This window comes from Eptatretus burgeri, chromosome 5 (assembly GCF_056783735.1).
Source record: "Eptatretus burgeri isolate ZD-2024b chromosome 5, Ebu_testis_v1, whole genome shotgun sequence".
NCBI lineage: Eukaryota > Metazoa > Chordata > Myxini > Myxiniformes > Myxinidae > Eptatretus > Eptatretus burgeri.
In genome coordinates this window covers 119,132,966-119,146,855 of record NC_140965.1, presented here as the reverse complement: position 1 = coordinate 119,146,855, position 13,890 = coordinate 119,132,966, and the positions used below count along the sequence as shown (strand labels likewise).

At 46.4% G+C, this 13,890-nt stretch overlaps 1 protein-coding gene across 1 annotated transcript in view; it reads right to left on the bottom strand.

Annotated features, from left to right (window-relative positions):
- DDX46 (DEAD-box helicase 46) overlaps positions 1 to 13,890 on the bottom strand; it is a 92,416-nt gene that overhangs the window by 42,358 nt on the left and 36,168 nt on the right. The window contains exons 8-11 of the mRNA XM_085883496.1: positions 11,798 to 11,966; positions 4,832 to 4,952; positions 4,440 to 4,615; positions 3,750 to 3,871 (exon numbers count right to left, since the gene is read on the bottom strand). Coding sequence (XP_085739622.1) covers positions 3,750 to 3,871; positions 4,440 to 4,615; positions 4,832 to 4,952; positions 11,798 to 11,966 — 588 coding nt within the window. The remainder of the gene's footprint in view (positions 1 to 3,749; positions 3,872 to 4,439; positions 4,616 to 4,831; positions 4,953 to 11,797; positions 11,967 to 13,890) is intronic.

Here is a 13,890-nt window from a genome sequence, read left to right as displayed (position 1 = left end):
TTTGTTAAATACAATTCCCCATCATGTTTTCACTGCTGCAGATTTTTCAAAAGGGAAATCATTATCATGAGAAGGAAAGAGGAATAAATATCACCATACACACATTTCATTTAACTTCTCTGCAGGATTCATAAAACAGCTCCAAGAAAATAAACTACAAAACACAAGGTACCGGCAAACGGCTAACGGCCTTCAAAACGGCCACTGTGGAACGGCCTTCAAAACGGCCACTGTGGAACGGCCTTCAAAACGGCCACTGTGGAACGGCCTTCAAAACGGCCACTGTGGAACGGCCTTCAAAACGGCCACTGTGGAACGGCCTTCAAAACGGCCACTGTGGAACGGCCTTCAAAACGGCCACTGTGGAACGGCCTTCAAAACGGCCACTGTGGAAAGGCCTTCAAAACTGCCACTCTGGAACGGCCTTCAAAAGCCTGAATAGTGAATTTTCGAATGTATGTGACTTGCCGAACAAAAGGCACACTGCCACGTCATTTGCATGACAATTACGCTCGAGTTCCTTCTCTTTCCTCCTGTGTCGATATAATTTATCTATTTCTTAATTTAATGCTGTAAACGAAGGTCAACAAGTAACTATTCTGTGAAAGTAGACTTGAAGGCCAGTTAGCCACAGGCATATAATTCAAATATTACCTCGCATTCCATGACAACGTGCTCTCACCCTATTAATCCGACAATTGATTTTCAATTGGTCACTGGCTTTGACACCTGTTTGCAGATTCATAAATCCTACATAATTGGAAATGTTAAGTGTTGGAAGTTCTGTGTCAAAGGCAACTTGCATGACATGATACTGATAGTTACAGTGACAAAGGCAACTTGAATTACAGTGAATTAAATGAATGGTATACGTAGTGGGTGAAAAGATACGTGCGCAGACAAATGAATGTGTCATTGGCATATTGGCAACGCGATGGATTAATTATCAACAGATATTCAAGGATGACTTTTGTTGAGGCGACGGGGTTCGAGTAACATGAGAGCTTCACTTCTACATTGGGGAGGACTGGACTGGGTGAAAGATTTGTGATGGAAAATAATGCTCAGAACCAATGGTCAAGCTTTGGTGAATCTTTGAATTCAGACTGTCTGTCGTCTTTTTCGGGGTTGACCTTGCGTTGTTATAATAAAAGGTGAAGCAATGAGCGTTCCGGAGAAGCGACACGGAGGAGGTCTTGGGGGTGACCCAGAGATCCCGTTCCACAACATGCAGAGCCTATGGAGCGGAAGAGTGCAGTCAAGTTTGTTTCGCCAAGCGAGCTGTGCACGAGCGGGGGACGGTCCGTGACAGCATCGTGAGCCTTGTATCATTGGGCGCACGTTGACCACAGACCCGATCGTGATCCAGTGCACCTTCACAGGTGCTCAGATTCTCTCCTGCTGGCAGACTGGTTGTGCTGACGAGGAGCCAACGCAACACTAGAGGTACAAAGTAACTCCACGTTGACATTCCACGCCGCCAACTTCTCTGGGCCTCTCGCTTCAAGGTCTTCCCTCTTCTCCAGTCCTTCTCACGGTAAGGTCAGGGTCGCAGTGAGATTCCATCCTGCGAGATAATTCCGGCTGGACTCGCACACTCCAAAAATACGGATGACCGCTTCATCAACTGCACGTTCGCTTCAACAGTGCAAGATACACACTAGCTCAGGGCAGGTATCAGGGCGTCACGGGCGAGACGAGAATGAGGGCGAAGTCTTCAGCGCACCACAGCTCCATAATGACTTACACGATCTTTTCCTGCAGTCTATATAGACCCATAATCATATACATTGGATACACAAAGAGTATCAACGATAAAAAAAGAGCAATCAACGACATGCCTCTTGACCCATCAGGGCAAGGCACTCATTCACACCTCACACCCTTTCTCCAAGCTTACATTATCACTATTCTACACCTCCACCAACATCGCATCGACAACCCACAGTCCTTGCTTTCCCCACTCCCCACTTCCTTTCCCACACTCCATAATGGGATCGACACAGGACAGCTCTGTCTGCCAGGTGAGCCAGGGGCCGAAGCCATGCTCCGGTCTACTTCTTATCTCCTCATCTCTTTCGAATCTACATTTTCCCGTTTGAATGATGGCACCTAGCCTGCGTATATGTCAGAAGTAAGATGACCTTAAGAGGAAAATATACGTGCTAGGGGTAAGTCTGCTCTTTTGTGTCTTTGCCTGCTTGCTGTATGTGCTCTTTGATTGCCCGACTGTAAATAAATGCATGATTGTTATGATTGTAAATATGTGTTGCTTCTTGATTCCATCCATCCATTGGGACCATACTCTGTGCAGAGCGTTGGTGCTGCGTAAACAGTCTCCTTGGCTATTGGGCACAATACTGGATGGGTCGCCACTCTGACACAGGATACCAGCAAGCCGGCACTAATTTTGCCAACCTCGGAAGGATGACAGGCAGAGTCAACCACACCTGGTATTAATTCAGTGGCCAACGGGGCTCAAACTCAGGACCCTAAGATCCCAAGCCAGCCACCCGAACCACTGAGCCAACACCAGGCATGCTCCTCGATTGCTGGATTTTAAATAAATGCTTGCCGTTTTGTTTGGTAAGCATCTTTCAAACCTGCCCGGTCATCCTTTGCTTCAATGATCTGGCATAGTGTGTGCATAGTGGATAGACAGGAAGTTCTGCCCCACTGATTCACTCCGAGAAAGCAGATTTCCACCTACGGATTCACTCAGCGGATGTAATCGGTAGACAGGGTGTGGAGTCGAGAGCACGGTTCGCCAGTTAAAGTAACCAAACCACCGGTAAGGTCACGACGCGATTACCAAGAGTGAGGATTCTTTTGGGTTTTGTGGCTTCATCCGGCATCCGTGGTTGCTGAGCAACCTGTCAGGTTGTGGAGTTATCCGTGGATGACAGATTCAGGGTCGTAGGTCGAGCGTCGGGTCGAAGAGACCCCACCCCCTCGCCCATGACAATATTTTTGCCTTTTTGGTGGGGGGAGGGGGGGGAGGGGAGGGGAGGGGTGCGGTGGTAGGGTTGAAGACAGTTGGCAGGTGAGCAATCTAATGTATAAAAGGAGCTCAGTCTCGTTGTGCCTACATGTGTGTGTGCGTCCGCCCGTCAACGCGGGTGCTTCCAGTTTTTACAAAACACCGACAGCAAATTCATATTTCCAAAAACATAATCTAAAATATTGTATTTTATCTTGTCTTCTATAATCGAGTAATCAGATGAATCCGTTGATTCTTCATAAGTTGCTTGGAAAGATCTGCAACTAAAAGCACAACAGTATCGCCAAGACCAAGAGCGTGTTCAGATAAAACTGTTGAAGTAACGTTCCAAATGGCAGCATAGTCACCCTTTGTTGCCTTCATGACACGTTTGGTAAAGAAATGACAAATTGCAGGTGTATACGCTACATGGCATCAAGGCAGATGGGAAGGTGAGAGAGAAAGAGTGAAAGAAAGATAAACAGACAGAAGGTCTTCAAAGCAAACGCCGAAACAATCTGCACACAACAAAATGTAGGAACGAAGTTGAGAGATGGACGGTTTCAATATTCCAAATGGATTTATTGGTTTTTATTCTATGTTGAAGCAAAACTTTATCGACCAAATGACAAAAGGCCCAAGGGGGCAGACAATGCCTTGAAAACAAAACTGCACCGGCAGACGAGACAAGGAAACGACGTTAAAAAGGAAGATCCAAAAGAAAGCAAAAGGAAGGTGAATAATCACTTTCAGGTGCATTAGTCCTCACCTGTTCACTGATCCCTGTTCCTCCATAAACACAAACGACACGTAACTGCAGTACCTTGGTGAACTTCTTGCACTCTTTCGTGATCTGTAAGGCTAACTCTCGTGTGGGCGTCATGATTAAGCCTGTAACGTACACAAACACGAGGTATTTCGAAGGAATAAACCATCTTCTAATGAAACAACATTGAGGCAGTAAAAAGCAGATGTGTGTAACGTGGTGGAGGTATGGCCGATACGTTCAACATTCCACTTCCAGAGGAAAGCATCCTCATAAGGACCTTCATTGCAGTTAAACAATGATGACTGTTCGTGTTAAAGCAAAACAAAAACATTCGATAAACCTTGGTCACTGTCATTCTGTATGTACCACACAAGCATTTAACAAGTTAAACTACTTTACAAACCCTTGAAAAAAAATAAATAATAATCAGCACATTCGGAAGGTGGACAAGGAATGGGTGTGGGGAGCAATGGGGTGCAGGAGACGATGCATGGAGAGGGCATGATGGATACAGAAGGAAACTCTGAGGAGGGAAAACTGGAAATTTGGAAGGAGGATGGATTGGGGTGGGGTTGGACGGTAAAACTAACACCTTGTACTGATGAATTGACGTACACCTGCACAGACATGAGCACCACGACCAATCGTGGTTGGGATTTTCAACTTTGAGTTAATGTACGTCTGACTCACCGATGGGACCCTCGCCCTCCTCGAGCTGCCGCTGGTCCACGATGTGACGAAACATCGGTAGAAGGAAGGCTAAGGTTTTACCACTGCCCGTTTTGGCGATACCGATAAGGTCTCTGCCTGACATTATTGCTGGGATAGCTTGAGCCTGAATCGGCGATGGCTTTTCAAAGTTGTGCCTGTCACGATGAGAAAATCCACAACCTTGTCAACAAACAGGCTGAAAGGTTCAATAATAAACAAACAAACATGTTCACATGGAAACTGTGCTCGGGTAGCGAGCAATTAAACAAATATCCTGATGAACGAAAGGCGTCGTGTTTGATTTGATGCCAAAATTAATATTTACACGACATGCACATTTCAAAATGACATGCACAAATGACACGGCTGACCTTTTCAGAGCTTGAAGGATCTTCATTGATATTCCACACTGCACCCATGCTTTAACGGGTTTCGGACAATTTTTCCCCCGTACCACAATGCCCTCCAATTCAACTCGATAAGCGTGCACCTCTGCACTCAAAAACACGTGCATGTGGAAAATGAAATCGGTGACTCTCCTGAACAAAATAAACAAGTATGAGCTTTCCAAAAGACTCTTTTGAGACTCGGCGTGGCCTCCTCTCAAGTTCTCTTTCCAAACGAGGCATCACCTCACATTTGTCTTAAAGAAAACGGGTGCTTATGCAATGTGGAGCCACCTCCTCACCTTTACGCGACAGCAAATGAGTGTTTTTGCAATGTGGAGCCATGTCGTTGCTCACCTTTGTGTTACAGCAAACGAGTCTATAAGTGAGGCGGTTTCATCAACGTGTGTTTTATTCCACAAGTTTTGCTTGAATGTTGCCTGAAGAGGATGGGAAGCCTGAGCAATCAATGTTGCCATTTTGAGACCCTTCATCTGAAGGATAATCTTCAGCCAAACATCAAATACAGTACACTTGGACCCCGACATTCGTGGGGGATACGTTCCGGGAAAACCTCACGAATGTTAAAACCATGAATGTGGGGGCATTGTTTCAATGGGAAATGGGGGGGGATAGGTTCTGGGGATTTCCCTAACCGTGAAAAATTTGTGAATGTCGGGAATAACTGGAATCGTCCCCATTGTACCAATTCCCTGACTTTGGTGGTGTCGACAATTGCAGCCTTTTTCATGAACCAGCAACTGCCATGAACCGATAATGTCTTTGCTCAGAAAATTCTTGATAGGGTTCGCCACCATCTGCTTGAGCACCAGCGTCCAGAGCAGTCAGGCTTAAACCAAAGAGGTCAACGATTGACCGTATCCTTGCTCTTCGGGTCTTCAACAAACGCAGCTGAGAGTTTGGGCAGGGACTGCTTGCAGCCTATGTTGATCTCTGTGAAGCAATTGGATTCAGTGAATCGGGATGCCCTCTGGAGGATTCTTGGTCTTCGTGGGGTGCCACCACAACTGATCGATCTGATGTCTGAACTCTACTCTGGTGTTGAGAGTGCTGTGAGATGTGGTAATACTGTTACGGATTTGGGAACCTTTTGCACACAAACAGCCAGAGTCCCCGCAGTTCAGTTATTTCGTTAAGTATATGTGCATAGTTAGAATCCATCCCCTGTGTCTAACGGGAATTTCATGTGTGCGCTGCGAGTTATTTTCTTAGCTCTAGAATTTATATCCACAAAAATCAAAACACGATGGATCATTCCCCGCACGATGGCGTGCCGAACACAGATGTGGGCGGAGTTCCCTCGATCACCGAAGTTCTGACTCTACGCTTCGGCCAATCGGAAGGGTGTGAGCGCATTTGCCGCCTTTCAGCCAATGGGAGCAGAGCGAGCATCAAGAGAAGCAGTCTCTTCAGGGGGCGGGGGATCGAGACGCCCCGACACCCCCCCCCCCCGACCAATCATGGAGAGATGGCCAATTTCCCCTGGTGAATAAGGGGTGCGGTGACGTGAGACGTTTCCACCCATCCCCCCCACCCCGGTCGGAGAAGAAATAAATGGGACGGCGCAGTGATCTGGTGGCTGGTCTCGTCTTGTAGCTGGCACTGGTCTCGTCTTGTCGCTGGCTCTGGTCTCGTCGCAGTGATACCTCGCCTCGTCATCATTAGAGCTGGCTGGCGTCCGTGCCTGAATCCTTGGTCCCTCGGTGCCTGGTATATCGGCGCAGGTTTGAGTCCCGCCACCGGACAAGATCGATGTTACCGCATGAGGCGGGCAGGTGCAAGACCAAGCTCTTCCCTCAGCTCGTCTTCCCTACAGAGCTGTAGGGCACAATAAAGGGCAACCGACCCATTTAGTGTGTGTGTGTGTGTGTGTGTGTGTGTGTGTGTGTGTGTGTGTGTGTGTGTGTGTGTGTGGCGCCAGTCCGATAAGTAGACATTGCTTCAGTATCTCGCCCTTGTACATTGACTGCATATTCGATTTTAACTCTGCTCTTTGTGTGCTCCCCTCCCCGATTTATTGTTCATATATAAATCCTCTTCTTAAATGTACCAGCTCGTTGCTGTCGTTTCTTTCATTGGTTCAGCACAGTGCATATTGGGAATTAGGGAGGCCTTGTTGCTGTAATTGTTCATTTGGACTGACGGATCTTGGTAATCCTCGCTCGGTTTACACCGCATCGGGCTCAGTAAACGGCCCGTGCCGCCCGAGGTCCGTCGAGGGTGTGGTTTTCCCTGGTAGTTAGACGACGTGGGTACTGAGGTATATTGAAATTAGGAAATTAAACCTACCACACACCGTCAAAATATTGGCGCCCACGGTCCGCTAAGGGAGCCGTGACCTTTGGAGTTATCCAAGGGATACGACCTTCAATTCCGGGTACTCGGTGGAGACAACCCCACTGCCCCACCTCGCGTTTTCTCCTCGCCACTGACCCCCGGCCCACAACAATACCATCTCTGAATTATTTCCAGTTGTTACTGGGGTTCATCAGGGGTGTGTACTGGCCCCCACACTTTTCAGCACTTGAATGGACTGGATTCTGGGGAGGACGTCGGAGAAATCAAGTTGTGGTGCATCGTTTGGGAATGTCAAGATCTCTGACCTTGATTTCGCAGTTGATGCAGTCGTCTTTGCAGAGACTCTAGATATCCTTTTGGGGGCCCTCAAGGTGCTGAATGAGGAGTCAGAGCCGCTGGGATTACAGGTTTCCTGGGTCAAAACTAAGATCCAGGCTTTCAATGACATCTTGGATGCTACAATCTTGTCTGTACCTGTTTGTGGTGAGGATGTTGAGGTCGTGGAGAGATTCACTTACCTTGGCAGTGATATTCATGTCTCTGTTGGCTGTGAGCCAGAGGTCAATAGACGTCTGGGTCAGGCCTGGGGAGTCATGGGTTCACTGGATGATGGGATGTGGTGCTGCTATTACCTGTGCATGAGGACAAAAGTCCGAGTCTTCAAGTCCTTGGTGTTTCCAGTGTTGCTCTACGGATGTGAGACTTGGACTCTGACCAGGGATCTGAGATGGAGACATAATTCCTTTGGTACCAGGTCTCTCCGCAAAATCCTTGGTTTTCGGTGGTCAGACTTTGTGTCCAACGAGTGGTTGCTGAGAGAGACTCAAATGAGATTTGTTACCTGCGTAGTCCGTGAGTGTCAGCTGCGGCTGTGTGGACATGTGGCTTGTTTTCCTGATGCTGATCCTGCTCACCAGATTCTCTCAGCGAGGGAGCCTCGTGAGTGGAGGAGGCCAATGGGCCGACAATGTGCCTCGTGGTTGCAGCAGATTCATCAGCATCTCAGGGAGATGGGGATGGGCCAGGAATCTGCCTGTGGGATGGCCAGACGGAGGCCTCTGGGGTACCGATGGAAAGTGGACGCAGCAACGCGCTGCTCCGGCACATGCTCCCATACCTGACCTGACCTGGGATAATGTTATCGGTTTGCGCTGGTTCCTGGTTCAAAGGGGTAAGTTTTTGAAGATTAAAATGGTTTTGACCACGAATGCACGATATTACAGTTTCATGAAAGATTCTTACAAATAAATAAATAAAACGATACCACCAGGTCCCGTTTTCAATTTATTGAAGAATGCACTTTAAAGTCTCTTAACCATACCGTGAAATGAAAAAACACAACAACAACATCATGTACCATTTCAATTTTTTATTAAATAAACACAGCACACGTAACTTTGCAAAATTATTATGATGAGGATGAAGAGGATGATGAGGTGCGCCAGGTGTAATAATTTTTTTAAAGTTGATATGAGCCCCAGGTCGAGCGGATGGATGGGGGAGGGGTGTTCGGTGGCAGGAACATTATGTCAACGTTCGGGTGAGCACCGTGCAGGTCTGTGGGGTGGCCGAGAGAGCTGTCAAGCAGCAGGAGTACCTTGAAAAAAAAGGTTCTTTTCTGCCAGGTTCCTCTCGACCTGAGGAACGAAACAGTTATGGAACCAGTCCATTAAAAGTTCAGACATCACCCACACCTTCCTGTTCACCCTCCAGCACACGGGCAGCACCTGCTTGTTTTTGTTTTTCAGCACACGTGGTTTCAGGGAACGGTAGAGCATCACGGGCTATATCAGGAAGTCCTCTTCGGCATTTGTGCAGAGGAGAAGGGATACCCGGTCCTTTGCACAATTAAATCCGGCTGCTTTGCCATACCGCCAATATGGCAAAACCACTACGCAGGTAACCATATAACCAACCAACTTTGCCAACCCAAGGCATGTTTAAAGTTCACATGGTGAGACGTCCCGTGAAACTGTCGCACTGTGAGATGAACATTCTGGTCGGCATCTTTTTCCCGAAACAAGCCAGTCATATAAGCATTAAAGACCTGCCCCGGCAGGTATCCCTTCCCCTCAATGAGGCTCGTAAGTTCTGCAGGGAATGCCTTGTCTGCGTCGTGGTCTACGGAGGCAGACTCTCCTATGAGATTGATGTTGCGCAAATTATATCGCACCTTAAAACGGTGGAACCACCCAAGGCTCGCTGTCAACAGGCTGGAGGTGCCACTTGTACCCGCTGCGCTTGTGCTTGCACCACCCGCGCCAGAGAGATGGCCGTGCAGGAGCTTCGCCTTCTCCCGTATCAGTGGTCCGCTTGGAAGCATACCCTTCTGAGTGTTATCCTCGATCCTTGGGAGCCATTCTCGAAGAATGAATGGAGTGAGAGGGAATACACAGGTCAGAGCAATTGTACGAGAATGATGGCGATCCAGGACACGTGAGTAGTTTGCGCATTGTTTGTGGGGGCATTTTTATGGGTGATGCTGTATTCAGCAGCTGATAATAGATGTGGTGAGTGATGTCATTGTGTTATTAGTCCACATGTAGCTAGCTGCTAATTCCACTCACAGATATGCTGAACATTTCCATTCTTTAACTCACAGGTCATGATGTCTTTCCTATCTGCAGGCAGTTTATGCTGAGCGCTTGTAAAATTTAACAGCTCAGATGGTGCTGTTTGTAGCAAGATGGTGATTTACGCGAAGATGCGTTGAATGTTTCCATTGTGTAATGTTCATTTGTGGAGACCTGGTAATTAATGGATACATCAATAGATGCTGTTCGTGTTTTCATTCTGTAAGTAACTCACGGGGGATGGTGTTGTGGGGAATGACGTGTTACCCTGGTGAGTCATCCCACAAAACTTTGTTTATGCCGCAAACCTACAATGCAGTACGTATAGAACCGTGTGTTTAAAGTTCACATGGTGAGACGTCCCGTGAAACTGTTTGTCCCGTGAAGCTACAATACACGTACAGGAAGTAGGTCATGTTCGTGGCTCGTGAAGATATTTTTTTGCGTACGTACAGCATTGTACTGTATGCACTTCCAGCTGCTTTGTGCGTGGCTCGTGGAAGATATGTTTTAGAACTGTTCTGCTCGTGTCCCGTGAAAAAATATTTTTAAAAGCCACGAAAACGGCGAATACGCAGGGGCAAATTCTTGCGAACGTCGCATATTATCAACCGCGAATGCCATATTTCGGGTGTATATCAGATGTTTCATTCTATCCCTGTCTATCTCTTTCATTCATCAATTCATTCATTGTTCCCACAAGAAGGAAGCAATCTCATGGAAAGGATTATTTTGCTGGGTTGAGTGGTCGGCTAGGCAATAAGGTGCAAAACAACAGAGTTTTCACTCAGGCCAAGAATCAAACCCAGAATCAAAAAGTAAGTGTGCAATCTCTACACCATCTAATTGGTCAGACAGACATACAAATCACAACATAGCATCAAATAATTCTAAACTTCACAGGAAGATTTGCTGGGCATGGCCTAAAAACGTATTGAAGCAAAAACAATTTTTTTTTTTTACATACGTATAAAGCATGGTTCATGAACGAGCGAGCGATACTGTCCCTTTCACCAGATATATATTTGTCCATCAATTGCATGAGAGCATCAAAAATGATTTAAGCTGTGATCATAACCCATCTTTCCCCACTTTGTTCAACTTAGCTCATCACTGCCAAAGCGAACACCACCAACACCCTCCTTCATTCAGCCAAAGACGTAGAATAATCTGGTACGCAGCCAAACTGATGGATCGCATGAAAACGATGCCAAATGCAGTGCGCTGCCTGACAAGGTCATGTTACTTTTTCGTAATAGATTTAGTGACCTTCTGTAGGTATCGGCACAGTTGGCAGAGGGGATCATCTGGGATTGCAGGGGTGAATACATATGGAGGATGTCTTTGTGCCCCCAAAATACCACCACATTCTTTCCCTCCTGCCATTCTGTGAAAAAGATCATCAAGGTGTTGAATATCTTGGTGGGTAAAGATAAAGAATGCCACCATTCTACGCTCTGCTCCTTCATTTTGGGATCAAGATTGTGTCACCAAGTACAAAGACAGCTCATCATTTTAGTGACATTTCAACGGGTGCTGTGTAAGAGGACATTGGGACCATACTTTGTGCAGAGTGTTGGTGCTGCTTAAGCAGTCTCCTTGGCTATTGGGCACAATCCTGGACGGGTCGCCACTCCGACACAGTATACCAGCAAGCTGGGACTCATTTTGCCAACCTCGGAAGGATGACAGGCCGAGTTAACCCCACCTGGTATTAATTAAACAGCCGAGCAGGATTTGAACTCAGGACCCTAGGATCCAAAGCCCACCACCCTAACCATTAAGCCAACACCAGACATATTGTGTGAGTGAGAATGTGTTTGTTTTCAGTCCTTCTGTCAGAGTACATAAAACATACTGAAGTTTTGTTTCACGGAACAGTGTCTGGCTGATTGGTCCGTCAATCACACATGACTGCATGCTTTGTAGTCATGGATCAAAAGTTTCATTTTCAATGTCAGGTTTTTCAAGGTTAGCAATTACAAAACCACAGCATATACACATTACAGTCATGGGTTTGTGAAGGCCACAGGTAAGAAAACAAGTTTTAACGGCTTACCCTCTTGTGTGAGTTTGGCTAGCTCTGGAACCTCTACATAGAAGTTCTTCCGAAATGACTCGTAATGGATCTTGCTGTGGTCCACGACGTCCAGCACCTTCCGCTGTTTGTTCTGGTTGAATCCCGAAAGTGCAGTCTGCAAATCATCACCCTCTTCTTCTGATGAGTACTGGTGGACAACCAGGATTGTAGATTTTAAAATAAAGTAAAATATGCTGAGAAATTAAATAAAACATTCAAAATACACTGAATATAACAAGGTATTAAATATATGTATTAATTACCTATAATACGATCGAAAAACAATAATTTATGTTAATAAACATTGTTACCACTTGAACAATTATGTATTTTTTTAATATTACGGAGAGAAGGGGGTGGATGGAGGGGGGTAGACATAAATAAACCCTCTTGGTATTATAAATAAACTTTGATGGGGCTTTGAAGGCATGGACAAAACAGAGAACATACACAACACGAGAACGGCACTCAAAAGAACGCGTCCCTCCACCAGGCTGAACAGTTTACGTTTGCTATCCCACTGATAGGCCGGATCTGCTGACCTGAACCAAAATCTAATCGGCTTGTTCGGGTCACCTAACCAACTCATCCACCTAGTTTTGCCACAACTCGTCCACAATTTTTAGAGATATTGCGTTATATATCGTTTCTGGCCCTATCTCTCAATGGAGAAAAATGAGTGAAAAAATTTGAGTATCCGGATCCGGATCTTCACCAAAATCTAATCATTTCGTCCTCATCACACACCCAACCTGTCCACAAAATTCGTCTGAATCCATCCACAACTTTTTGAGACATCGGTGGCGGAGGTAATGACACTTTGCTTTGAGTGCAATCCACACAATGCTCAAATATTATGGAACAAATAATCCTGATTTGATGTTCACTCTGCAGACACAAAATTGTGATCCGTTGGGGTTTTCCTGTTCGTGCTCCCGTCTCAACCCTCAGTGAAATATGCAGGGAACCCAGGTTCAAACCCCTTGTGCCATGTGTGTTTGTCCATTGTCAAACAAATTTCTTGCAATTCATGTAAAAAGTCTATTGACGTCTTAAAATGTCTTTGTCCTGCACGTGCTAATGTACAACCTCCAGCACCATGTGCCTTAAATTAATGCAACATCACATACGCAGAAACACAGTCATAAACAAAGAGAAACAGTTACATGTGAAATACAGGGTGTTTCAAAAAGACTGATACAACTTTGACTTCCTGCCATTTATTTGTTTTTTGACCAATACCGTTTTCCTTTTCAGGGATTGGTGGGGTTACTGTGGTATTTGTTCCCTGGGATTTCTCGCTCTGTACCTCAACTATGCCATTGACAGTGAAGCAGAAGACAAAAGTGGTGGCTCTGTGGTATGACATTAAGTCATATGTTGACACCTGCCGGAGGTTCTGCCGGGAAGACAACATCAGAACACGTGATCCATCCATCCATCCATCCATCCATCCATCGGGACCATACTCTGTGAAGAGCATTGGTGCTGCCGAAGCAGTCTCCTTGGCTATTGGGCACAATCCGGGATGGGTCGCCACTCTGACACAGCAAACTGGTACTCATTTTGCCGCCCTCGGAAGGATGACAGGCAGAGTCAACCCCAACTGGTATTATTTCAACAGCTGAGGGGGATTTCAACTCAGGAGCCTAGGATCGTGGAAGCAGTGACACGCTGCTCCAGGGGGGCATGCTCCCATACCTGACCTGACCTGGGATTCCAAGCCCACCATCCTAACCATTAAGCCAACACCAGGCATCGAACACATGATGGACCCACAAATTGTGCCATTCAACGTATTGTGAAACATTTTTAGCACAAGGGTACAGTGCACAACCAGAGCAAGGACAACAGTGGCAGGCCAGCATCAGTAACCAAGAGCCAAGCCAACAGAGATGCTGTGCGGGATTCTGCGGTGGACAATCCCAAGAAGTCCCACCGCCAGAATTCCCGGGAGCTAGGCATCAAACCAACATCAGTCTGGCATATCCTCTCACGAAGGAACTGAAGCTTTTCCCATACATCATCTCTATTCGGCATAAACAGAGTCAAGATGACATGAAAATGAGACC